This window comes from Thamnophis elegans, chromosome 2 (assembly GCF_009769535.1).
Source record: "Thamnophis elegans isolate rThaEle1 chromosome 2, rThaEle1.pri, whole genome shotgun sequence".
Classification (NCBI taxonomy): domain Eukaryota; kingdom Metazoa; phylum Chordata; class Lepidosauria; order Squamata; family Colubridae; genus Thamnophis; species Thamnophis elegans.
Genome location: NC_045542.1, coordinates 11,321,859 through 11,334,437, shown reverse-complemented (window position 1 = coordinate 11,334,437; position 12,579 = coordinate 11,321,859). Strand labels below are relative to the sequence as shown.

Here is a 12,579-nt window from a genome sequence, read left to right as displayed (position 1 = left end):
TCATTGATCCACTCATCCATTTAATCTTTAGATAATATAGCAGAAGAAAGACACACAAAAGATCTCATTTTCTTTCATCTATTTGGCCCCTCCCAATTCTTTTCCAAAACCACGCCGGGGTTTTCAGGTAGCTTAGCTTATTGTATCAGTAAAGGAGTAGTTTCTACAGTTGCCTGCAGGTCTTTGCAGAAGTCCCCAACGCTTCCTTGGAGGAGCTGCATTTTTCTTACCGCTATGAAGCCATTAAATTAAAGCCAAGGAAAAGAAAGCAACTCCAGCGGCCGCTACGGACGACGCCCTGCTCCACCTCCTCCGCGGCACATTCCTGCCTCCACGTCTTCCTGCTGGCAGGTCCATCGCCGCAATGCATTGTGGGGGTGGTAGTTCCTCTCGCCCCAAGCCAGCGAAGATGTCCGAGGTGCGGCTCCCCCCAATTCGGGTGCTGGATGATTTTCTCCTGGGCTCCACTCGCTTGGCTGCCCCCGACGTGCGGGACCTGCAGCGCTGGCACAACCGCGTGATTAACAACCTCCTGTACTACCAGAGCAATTATCTGCTGCTGCTGGGCGCGGGGCTACTGCTGGGCGGGTGAGTGCCACGGCGGCGGGCGGAGCACGGCCGGGAGGAGAGTCCGATCGTGCCAATTCCGACGAGGGGCGAGGATCGTGCAGGGGAGACTCGGATATCGAACAATAGGCAGGCTTGGTTAGTGGAGGCGGAGGGCAGAACCAAGATGGGAAAGGGTGTTTCCCCCCCCCCTTACTATTACAAGTAGTCCTCGACTTACAACACTTAGTGACCACTCATAGTTAAAACGGCACTGAAGAAAGTGACTTAGGACCGTTTTCCACACTTACGACTATTTCAATGGTGCCATAGTTAAACTATTGGATGCTTGGCACCTGACTCATATTTATGACGGTTGCAGTATCCCGGGATCATGTGATCAACCTTGGTGACCACCTTATCAGCAAAGTCAGTGGGGAAGCTGGATTCACTTAACAACAGTGTCATTCATTTAACAGCCGCAGGGATTCACTTAACGACTGTGGCAAGAAAGGTGGTAAAATGGGACAAAATTCACAAATGTTTCGCTTAGCAACTGAAATTTGGGGGTCCATTGTGGTCATAAGTCAAGGACTACCTGATTTTAAATCGGAGCTCCTTTAGGAGAAGGGGTTTCATCTTCCGAAGTTGGGACACGGAATAATCTCCGTATCAGTCTTGGGAGGGGAAAAAGTGATGTAAGTGGAAAAATTGCCACTTTTTTTTTAATTGCTTCTGCAATTTTGAACAATTTGATGGTCCAATGCAAAAGAGGTTTCTGTGTCTTTAATGACCCCGAGATGGGGTGATAGAACCAGCATGGCCAACAAATGAGAAACCAAAGTTGTAATCATAACACATCTGGAAGATGGCAAATTGGAGCTTTGTCCTTGGTAAATTTATTCTAATTTAAAAGTACAATGCGAGAACGTCCATAATGTAACTGTAACAGCAAGATAACCCTCATGTGTCCCCAGGCAGCAGAATCTTCAAGCATCTGCAAATGCTGCCCTGGAAAATATGTTTTCTTTTTTTTCTTTTTTTTCTTTTTTTCTTTTTATTAACAAACATGTAAAATACACACACACAAAACTTAGACGTACACCACATTTACACAATACAATACAAACAGGAGCTTCCTGTTCTTTCTAATAGCAATTATCAATCGATACTGCTCACCTTATATTATTTCCCCTTCTATTGTATTTCATTTGGATTTCACCATTCTTAACCCTCTTATTTTACTCATAACTATTATTTTTTGAGTTTTGTTATATTCCTTCATTGATTCTTGTTTCTTTCCTCCATCCACCTATACCATTTATCCCATATCTGGTAGAATTCTGATTCTTCTTTTCCCTGGATTTCTTTTGTTAATTTATCCATTTCAGCACAATCCATAACCTTTCTTATTGTTTCATCTTCGCTTGGAATTAATTTGCTTTTCCATTTCTGGGCAAAGGCAATCTTTGCGGCCGTAATTATATGTAGTATTAAATACTGGATTTCTTTTTTGTATTTCGCAGACATTATTCCTAATTAAAAAACTTCAGGTTTCTGTTGTATTTTAACCACTGTTATAGCCTCCAGCCAATTTTTGATCCTTTTCCAAAAAAATTTAGCCTCCTCACAGGTCCCCCATAAATGGTAATATGTTCCGTGTATTGATTCGCATTTCCAACATTTTAAGGAGGAAAATATGTTTTCATAGCTCTTCAAAAATGGAATTGTGTGGACTCTTATAAAAAGTTTAGGCTCAGGCATGTGACTGAAAGAGCTTTGGTCATTGTCCCCTATATGGCCTTTTTCTCAGTGGACTTTGAGATTTTATGGTGTTTTTGCTCTTTAGTGGACAATTTTAGTCAGTAGTGTTTGGCCAAGTGATCAGGTGCCTAGGCCATTGGTTATTTTGGAACCAGAGACAATGAACCGCAGTAAATAAAGAGATTTTAAACTTTGTTATTAGCTAAAGCAGTGGTAGTCAACCTGGTCCCTACTGCCCACTAGTGGGCATTCCAGCTTTCATGGTGGGCAGTAGGGGATTGCTGTAACTCTGCTTTATAAATTTTATAAAGTAAAGTTACTTCCCTACTTTATAAATCACCATTACTGTGGAACCAGTGGGCGGTTAGAAAATTTTACTACTAACAGAGATACAAAAGTGGGCGGTAGGTATAAAAAGGTTGACTACCCCTGAGCTAAAGCAAACATAACATACGATAACAGGCATACATACCAAGCAGGATAATATTAAAATCTCTTATAAGCTTCTAGGAGCTCCTTAATAACAGAGGTGCGCCATGAGTGTCAATTTCCACAGTACCCAGTCCTAGGTTCCATGCGGAAGCTCCAGGGAAACAACAGCCAACCCTGAGGGTTTTTTTTTATCAAAACCTGTCACCATGAGTTCAAGGCTCTGTAAGTTATGGTCTGAAGACTGTCCTTGACTGGGTGACACATGGCTCTGGGATAGGAATCAAAAGTCTGAGACTTTCACAGCAAGAAAAGCATTAAAGATTTATACCATGTATGGGTTCTGGGAAGTCGGGGGAGGGAAGGCTGGGGGGGGGGGCTGGGGGGGAGGGTGGGAAGGAGGGATGTATATTAGGCTTGACGAGGGGTGTTAGATTTTAATGTAATATGATTGCACATGTATACTGTCTTCTCTTATTTTTTCTTTAAAACTAAGATATGTTAAGTATATTGATATGGAAGCATAAATACCATCAACATAGAATGGAGTTTGCTCACAAGCTGAAATACACCAATAAGAGGAAGAGTGGGAAACAGAGGAGAGAAGAAAGATGGGAAGAGAGGGATAGGAGAGAGGGTAAGGGGGGAAGATGAGGAGGATAAGGAGGAGTGGAATGTAGAGAGAGGAGAAGGGAAGGGGAAGTAGAGTAGAAAAGGATGTTGGCGGGAAGAAAGGAGGTAGGAGAGAGGTAGAAGAAAGAGGTGTATGGAGAGCAGAAGAGCTAATAATAGGTTTTTATCTTTCTGGGTGTTGATGACAAGAGGAACTGATGTAATTACTACTTAATACAATAGGATATTGGCTATGTAATAGTATACATGTGATTGTATGTTATGAAAATGGAAAATAAAAAAGTATATTTCAAGAAAAGAAAAGCTTTGAAGCTACATGGAGATTTCTTCTCCTTCTGTATTCAGTTAAAAAAAAAAACCAGGCAGGGAACGAGATCTAAACTTCTCTAAATTTTTCTTAATGTGAAGATGTGTCACTAAGCCGCTTGAAATAACAGTGGTCTTCCGCCTGCCACTTCAAGTACTGGTGGGGACGAAGAGCTTGTGTTTGTAGTTAACACCCTTGGAGTGCAGGTAGGTCTCATTATAGGGCCATAATTGGGAATGGAGTTTCTGTCACTAAGCGAGGTGGACGTAAAGCACGTTACGTTACATGACATGCTTAGTGATGCCAGTCCCAGCACCTCCCATTGCTGCTAAGTGAAATCCACCAATCATAAGCAGCCAATCCATTCCAAGCCCTTCTGGGCTTCATCCCCCCCAAACCTTGTCAAGGGACGGCTTCTAAATCCTGCCTATCTCCCCATCGCTGTCTTCTGTCCATCTTGCATCCTGCCTTACAGGGCAGCAAACAGCCCCTGAAAAGGGCTCTGGGGTTACCTGTCATACCCCAGGAAGCCCAGGCGCTTAAGTCCAGTCCCAGCTACTGTTGCTGTCCACACCTTGCGCTCTGCTTTTCCAGGTTACCTAGATACACCCATGTTACACCTATACTCCGTGAGCTGCAATGGCTCCCTATTGGTCTCCGAACACGCTTCAAGGTGCTGGTTATCACCTTTAAAGGGTTCCACCACAAAACTGCGTTCGACTAAAGGGCGCTCGATGAAACCGCGTAGCTGATGTCATCACAGCGCGACAACAGCGCGGAGAAAAAAGCACGCTGTAAACGCTAAACCTAAAATTAACCCCTAAACCTAACCCCCCTAAACCTAATCCTTAACCTAACCCTAACCCTAAACCTAACCCTAAACCTAACCCTTAATCTAACGCTAAACCTAGCAATAGCAATAGCAATAGCAGTAGACTTATATACCGCTTCATAGGGCTTTCAGGCCTCTCTAAGCGGTTTACAGAGAGTCAGCATATTGCCCCCAACAATCTGGGTCCTCATTTTACCCACCTCGGAAGGATGGAAGGCTGAGTCAACCCTGAGCCGGTGAGATTTGAACCGCTGACCTGCTGATCTAGCAGTAGCCTGCAGTGCTGCATTTAACCACTGCGCCACCTTGGCTCTAAACCTAATCCTAACCCTTAACCTAACCCTAAACCTAACCCTTAACCTAACCCTAAACCTAACCCTAACCTTAACCCTAACCCTTACCTTAACTTGAATCGGCTTGCTTTCAAAGCGCTATTTAAAGCGCCCTTCTTTCTCTGCGCTCGCTGTTGTCGCCCGTTGATGACGTCAGCGACGCGGTTTAATCGGGCGCGCTTTAGTCGAGCGCGGTTTTGTCGTGCCACGCCTTTAAAGCCCTACATGGCCTAGGACCTGGATATCTCTGTGACCGCCTCCTGCAACATACCTCCCAGCGCCCAATAAGATCTCACAGGGTGGGCCTTCTCTGGGTGCCGTCGACCACACAATGTCGCCTGGCGGCTCCTCGGGGGAGAGCCTTCTCTGTAGGTGCCCCGGCCCTATGGAGCGATCTACCCCCTGAGATCCGGACCCTCCCCACTCTCTCGGCCTTCCGAAAGTCTGTTAAGACCTGGCTGTTCCAGCAGGCCTGGGGCTGCTGATCTCTGATTGAGCTTCAGCCCCATTAAGATCGAGTGTATGTTGTGTCCTTTTTTTAATTTGCTCTGTCCTGTATTTTAACTCTTTTAGTATTTTGTTTTTAAACTGTTTTTATGTAAGCCGCCCGGAGTCCTTCGGGATTGGGTGGCATACAAATCCATTAAAATTGAAATTGAAATTGAATTCCTGCTGCCGGCGAGGCATGCCTGGCCTGGCGGTAGGGCCGACCTGGGCTTTTTGCAGCCCCAGAGCTGCAGTGTGTGCAGGAAAGGAGAAAGGGAAAGAGGAAAGACAAAGAAAAAGAAGAGAAGATGGGAAGAGAACAAGGAATGAAAAATAAGAAAAGAGGGGAAGGAAGAAGAAATTAGAATGACAAGGGAAGGAAGGAAGGAAGGAAGGAAGGAAGGAAGGAAGGAAGGAAGGAAGGAGAGTATAATGAGAGTGAGAGTCTGAGGGAAATTCTGCCTTGGCTGCCACAGGTGCCCCCGCTCGGACAGGAGTCCCGTGTCACAACCATCATAGCCACGCCCACTCCGACCACATCCACCCCCAGCCCTCCGGGGTCAAACACAACCAGAGGTGGGTTCCAGCTGCTGCTGCTACTGCCTGTTTGCTAAGTGCACGCGCACTTGATGCGTGCATGCGCAGTACTAAAAAAAACCAAGATGGCGGCGCCTATGGTGCTGCCCAGAGAACCAGTTTGGGGGTGTGTGGCAGGCCGAGTTACTACCTACTCAGCTGAACCAGTAGAAACCCACCTCTGAACACAACCTTGATGCGGCCCTCGTTGTAATCAAGTTTGACACCCCTGCACTAGAGGGGCTCTCAGCTGAGAGATATCCAGGCCCCTAACTATGCTCCTCACCCGTCTCCCTCACTCCAGGTGTTTAGGAGATCTCAAACCATCAGCAGCTACAGAAGGGCCTCAGAGTGGGCCGCCCACTGAATTGAATGCACATCGGGATTGCATATGGCATCTCCATACGGGCTGAAATGAAGACTGACTTTGGGGGGGGGGGGGTCTCGTTCTGCAGGTACTTCCAACCCATGCTGATTCTGCTAAGCTGCCTACTCGTATGCCTGCTGTTTGGAGGTTTCGTCTGGGCAGCTGAGAACAAGCCCCCCGTACGACGCTTCCGGCGGAATTACCCTGGCACCTGCTTCTTTGCCATCCTTGGCGCTGCGTATTTCCTGGTGTCCCTTTTCGAAGGCTCGGCCACCTTCTTGATTTTCATCGCTCTGCCCATAATGTGTGAGTATACCCAGCTGGGGTATACGTGGGAAGGCTGTCGGTGCAGCCAGTATGCCTGCTGTTCCTTGCGTCTGTTGTGTCTCTTCCCAATCTGTTTAGGCTTGCGCAGAACACATGCTTTATGCTCAGACGATGGGGTGGACAGAATTTTTCAAGGGTGGATTTTGTTGAGGCATGCAAACAAAGAGAATTGGATCCCCTTTAAGAGGAGGGAACATGTTTCTCTTTTTCCTGTGGTAAGGATCAAAATGAAAACACAGAAGTAGTTTGCTGCCAAATGCTCCTGCAGCCAGGAGCAGCTCTGGTTTCCCCATCGTATGCTGCAACCCATGTGCTGCACATGGCTTCACGTAGAGAGAAGAAGGGGGAGAGAGTTTTGTTCAGGCTTCAAGCACTAAAACCAGCTGCCTGATCTACCAGAGTGAAGAAACTGTGGCCCTTCAGGTGTCACTGCTTTTAATCCCCCTTATTATATGCCAAAGGGTGCCTCAGTGGCCAAGACGCTGAGCTTGTCGATCAGAAGGCTCGGCAATTCGGCGGTTCGAATCCCTAGTGCCGTGTAGCGGAGTGAGCTCCTGTTACTTGTCCCAGCTTATGCCAACCTAGCAGTTTGAAAGCACATAATGCAAGTAGAAAAATAGGGACCATCTTTGGTGAGAAGCAGTGGTGGGTTTCAAAAAATTTTCGAACCTACTTTGTGGGTGTGGCCTCCTTTGTGGGAGTGGCTTGCCAGCCATGTGACCTGGTGGGAGTGGCTTGCCAGCCATGTGTTTTCTCTCTCTCTCTCTCTCTCTTTCTCTCTCTTTCCTTCCTTTTGTCTCTCCCTTTTTCCTTTTTTTCTTTCATCTCTCTCACTTTTTCTTTCTTTTTTCTTTTTTTATTTCTTTCTTTCTTCCTTTCTTTCTCTTTCTGTGTGTGTGTGTGTGTGTGTGTGTGTGTGTGTGTCAGCGGTGGGTTTCAAAAAATTTTGGAACCTCTTCTGTAGGTGTGGCCTGCTTCCGGGTCCACTGGTGGAACCTCTTCTAACCGGTTCGGTAGATTTGACGAACTGGTTCTACCGAACTGGTGCGAACTGGAAGGCAGGGCCGGATTTAGATGAAAAGAGGCCCTAGGCTATTCCACTTATGAGGCCCTTTCACCTCCCATTTTTAAGTTAGTAAATTACATGAGAGACAATAAAATACATCATTACTGTGATATATCAATATATATCAATATATATAGCTGGCCTCCCGACGGAGGGCGGCTCTGCTCTGCGGCAAAGGCAGTGAGGCCAGCTGCCTCCCCTGCTGCGCTCAGCTGCCCGGCTCGGCCCCCTCGCCCTCACCTGCCTGGCCGCTGGTGGGCTCTGCGTCGACGGGGCGGCTACTGGGAGCGGCCACGCCTCTTGCCCGACCGCCGGTGCCGGGAACGTGGGCGGGCTCCCCAACTGCTGCGGCACTGGAACGATTTTAACCAATAGATTTTTATGTTTGTTTATTAGTCATATGCGTAGAATTTCTCCTTATTTTCGGTTCAGTGTTTTAGTGTTCACTGTTTTTAGAATAGTGTAATTTTAATTTTGCTAACAATTTGAATGTAGGCCCCTCTTGATCTTGAGGCCCTAGGCTGAAGCCTAGTTAGCCTATAGGAAAGTCCGGCCCTGCTGGTAGGAACCCACCTCTGGTGAGAAGGTAACAGCGTTCCGTGCGCCTTTGGCGTTTAGTCATGCCAGCCACATGACCACGGAGACGTCTTCGGACAGTGCTGGGCTCTTCCGCTTTGAAACAGAGATGAGCACCGCCCCCTAGAGTTGGGAAATACTAGCACATATGTGCGAGGGGAACCTTTTACCTTTATTATATGCCATGCTCTGAGCAGGAAAAAAAAAGAGAGGGGTTTTGTTTTGTTTTATAAACCGGGAACTGAAAGCTGACAGCTTGGCTTCCAAGCTTATTTGGGTTTGCAAACACTGGTTGGCTCTCTTCCTCCCAAGCTCCCTTTTATAAAACTGAAACCGATCTGCGACCCTGCATCTTCTCCTCGGGAAGGAATTCATGCAGACTGACTTTCCTTTCGGAAGGATAGCTCTGTTGCCCTCGGGAGAATAGGCAGTGTGAGTTTCTGGTGCGAAGCGGGAGGAGGTTGTTCTGCCTATTCCTGTGTTACCAATGAGCAAAACCCTCCCCCTTCCTTTGCAGTGAGCCTCATCCATGCCTCCCTGCGTCTGCGGAGCCTTAAAAACAAGATTGAGAACAAAATCGAGAACATTGGACTCAAGCGAACACCGATGGGGCTTCTCCTGGAAGCTCTGGGCCAAGAGCAAGAGGCTGGATCCTAGACCATCAGCATCGGTTTCCCTTTCCTCTGGAACTGCTCTTTCCTTCCTCCAACAGATGCTTGTTCTGCTTGCCTCAATCTAGCAATCTGGCTGTGAGTTCCTGTGGAAGATACAGTAGCTTCTAGCTTACATCAAACTCAGCAGAACTCCTGACCTGCGGCTGGGTAACAGCCAAGAGAGGAAATGGACTGAAATCAGCCTAACCTTCCAGTTTAATGTTAAGTATTTCCCATTGGAATCCATATTGGGTTTTTTTTTGCTTTGGAAAGGAAGGAATCACAAAGAAAGAAAACTAGAATTTGAAAAAACCTTCCGTAGTAAATTGTTGGTTTAGAATACACAGTTGCTGGTTGAGAGAAGGACAAAAATTGAGATCAGAACCAAATGAAATCAGTGTTGTTCTAATTCAGTTTTCTCCCGCAAGGTACAATCCAGATATGTTGAGATGAGAGTTTCCACATGCTCCAGTTAGCTGGGAATTTCCTGAATTGCGGGAGGCTGTAGATGGCTGGATTATTAACGGGCTTTCAGTGTATTATTATTTGCATAATGCCACTGCTGTAAGGGCTTAAGAAACAGTATTAGGACTACTCTGTGTAGGAACCCCATTACTTAGGCCAGTATCATTTATCCCTATATTGCACATAGTAGGCTGAGATTTTGTAGAGCAGAATGCTTCAGCCTCGCCCCCACCCCCATATGTTCATAGCAGAGCTGAGATTGAAATTGGGGTGGGGGGCGTTTGAATGGATATTTATCTTGTTTCCTCTTGGACTTCTGTAGAGGTTTTGGGCTCTTGGTGTTCAGATGGAGGCAGCAAGTAAAGCAACTTGGATGAAGTTTGGCAGTAGAAGGGAGCAAGGCAATTTGGAGAAGATTTAGCTAAACCTTTGAATGGATGATGGAGGCTAATCATTTACAAATCTTAAGGAATTCTTTTAGGAATACTTTTGAGCAAAAGGGAAGGCTAACACTCAAGTGCTGGTAAAGGAGACTATGATGATGTACAAAAATACCCCCACAAAATGACATCAAAAAGTGGGACGCTGTCCCCACTTTTGAGTATATTTAACAAGCAAAAGAACTTTTGTCTCTTTGCAAGACCAAATCAAGAAACTTCAAAACCGTTGTCCTGGCTCATGAATGGCAATAAAGTGCAATTCAATTTGTTTGCTTTTAGATTAGATTAAAATGCACAGTATGGTAGGATAGGATGTGTAAAGCATAATCACAAATCATAATCCTAAAATCTGACTTTGCGTTATGTGCGAGTCCAAACAATCCTCTCTACTCAAGTCATTTGGAATTCAGAGGGTTCTTGTACAAAATTTAAGAGAATTAGACCAATTCTGCACAGTTCTAAGTAGAATACAATACATACAAATGAGATGTTCCAATACTGATCATATTCTTTTCATCATGCTGTTTTGAAAATGATGGGAAGAAGCAATAATTAAACACATAGTATAGCTTAAAAAGGACTTTCCATCTAAGCTTTTATGATCATTTAGCAGGAAAGGGGTTCTTTTATACTTCCTGTATGGGATTTTTGGGAGAACTTCTAAAGGAAAGGCATCGTCCTTGTTTGCTATTAGCAGGATATAACAATCATTAACTCCACTTCTGATCAAACTTTGACTGCTTAGGCTGCTTCCTTCAAGTCTTTTCAGCCTTAAGTGATCAGCGGGGCTGGCTGGATATTTGGGGAGTTGTATCTGGAACTGTATATGGGCAGTTTCAACTTGCCTTTGTACTTGGTAGAATAGGTGTAATACGCCAGATGTTAATTTTTGTGTCTCATGACATCTGCTAGCTAGTTCTCGTGTGTTTTTTTCTCTTCCCAAGCCAGGGTCCTTAATAGCTCACTTCAGCTATCAAATCTCATTAGACTACTGGCTTTTCATGTATTTAGTACAATTCCCAAGTCCCTTGGGTGGAGCCTGAAGGGAAAACATACTTCAAAATCTGTAAGGTATGGACCACAAACTGACTTACACAAGTGTACAGCAAAAAGTCTTTCTGGATTTTCAGAATATATTTGCACCATAAACTAACCACTTCAGCTGTATTCATACAACCCATTGTGATAAAAATGCAGTTGAACAGTGGGTGAAGCCAGTGGATACTTCTCTTGAAGTGAGTTACCGATTTTGCTCAGCCTTTCGGTTCCCACTTTAATATGGAGGAAAATTTAAGAGTTGTTAAATCAGGTAGACATTACTTTGCTCGAACTGGGGCAGCTGGAATTGGAATTCTCACGATATGGTCATTATTTAGGCAGTATGGAGTATAATCAAACCCAACAGGAGGCACCCCACTGGTTATCCTAGCAATAGAATTATGTAACAAGTATTGATACATAATCCCAATGGTAGATTATGAATGTTCCCTCATTCTTTAGAGCAGGGCCGTCAAACCCGGACCGGATGCGTCACGTGCTGGCCACGCCCATGCCCGGTTTAGCAAAAGGGGGAGGAGTCCAGATATGTCATGTGACGCCACAGTGATGAGATGCGTTTGAGATCCCTGCTTTAGAGGCTGCATTCCTCACATGTAGAACATGAAAATTCAAACCCAACCCCCTAATTCAGTGTTTCTCAACCTTGGTGACTTTAAGTCCTGTGGACTTCAACTCCCAGAATCCCCCAGCCAGCTATACTATGCTGGCTGGGGAATTCTGGGAGTTGAAGTCCACAGGACTTAAAGTCACCAAGGTTGAGAAACACTGCCCTAATTGAAGTTGAAGGAACCAAAATGTGTACAGCTGCAGTTTGAAGGGATCGTTGCTTTTCATTTTGGGATTTCTTCCTGGGTTACTGAGAGAGATCCAGGCTTAAAAGGGAAACATCTGATATGGAAAGTGACTTTGTCACCATTGGCTCATCTCTCAGAGGTGGAGAGTTTTGCCAGGGAGAAATCATGAATCTGGCAGTGAAGAGTGTCCCTCCATCAAACAGTCTAATGAAGGATGGGGAATGCTGCTTTCACCAAATGTCTCTGGGGCTTTAAGCTTCTTGATTATAGCAATAGCAATAGCAGTTAGACTTATATACCACTTCATAGGGCTTTCAGCCCTCTCTAAGCGGTTTACAGTCTTGGCATATTGCCCCCAACAACAATCTGGGTCCTCATTTTACCCACCTCGGAAGGATGGAAGGCTGAGTCAACCCTGAGCCGGTGAGATTTGAACAGCCGAACTGCAGAACTGCAGTCAGCTGAAGTAGCCTGCAGTGCTGCATTTAACCACTGCGCCACCTCGGCTCGATTACAGAGGTGAACTGCAGGTTCCCTCTCTTTTTATACTTTTATACGTGCCGAAATCACTAGGACGTCTTTCCAACTAGCAATAGAATTGGAGAAAGGTTTTCAATCGTTTGTAATCATGATAGTTTAGATTAAGGTTTAAAGTGTTACTTTAGCTTTTCGTGGTGTTGTGGTCTGTATGTAAATGCAGTTTTACTGCAGAAGAGTCAACTTTGAAGACTGCTCCTCATGTGGAAATCCTCAAATTTGATGAAAGGGGCTTTTCAAAAAAAAACGTACACAGGTCTTTTTTGAATCATTGCCCCAGTGGGTACAGTGAACATTCAGATCCAGATGCACACAAGAGAGAAAGAGAGAGATAAGGGAACAGCACGGCATTACATTTTTCTCAGAAACCAAACAAATAGTACTGTACAA

At 45.3% G+C, this 12,579-nt stretch overlaps 1 protein-coding gene across 1 annotated transcript; it reads left to right on the top strand.

Annotated features, from left to right (window-relative positions):
• The first annotated feature begins 355 nt into the window (after positions 1-355).
• On the top strand, positions 356-11,230 carry PRAF2 (PRA1 domain family member 2). Its single transcript, XM_032209392.1, has 3 exons — positions 356-588; positions 6,361-6,578; positions 8,759-11,230. The coding sequence occupies exons 1-3, from the start codon at positions 365-367 to the stop codon at positions 8,896-8,898; spliced, it is 582 nt and encodes a 193-aa protein (XP_032065283.1). The 5' UTR covers positions 356-364; the 3' UTR covers positions 8,899-11,230.
• The last annotated feature ends 1,349 nt before the right edge of the window (positions 11,231-12,579 follow it).

Coding starts and splice junctions, on each gene's coding strand:
- PRAF2 (XM_032209392.1), top strand. CDS start 365: ATGCATTGTGGGGGTGGTAGTTCCTCTCGCCCCAAGCCAGCGAAGATG. Junction 589..6,360: donor GCGGGGCTACTGCTGGGCGG/GTGAGTGCCACG, acceptor CTCGTTCTGCAG/GTACTTCCAACCCATGCTGA. Junction 6,579..8,758: donor CATCGCTCTGCCCATAATGT/GTGAGTATACCC, acceptor CTTCCTTTGCAG/TGAGCCTCATCCATGCCTCC.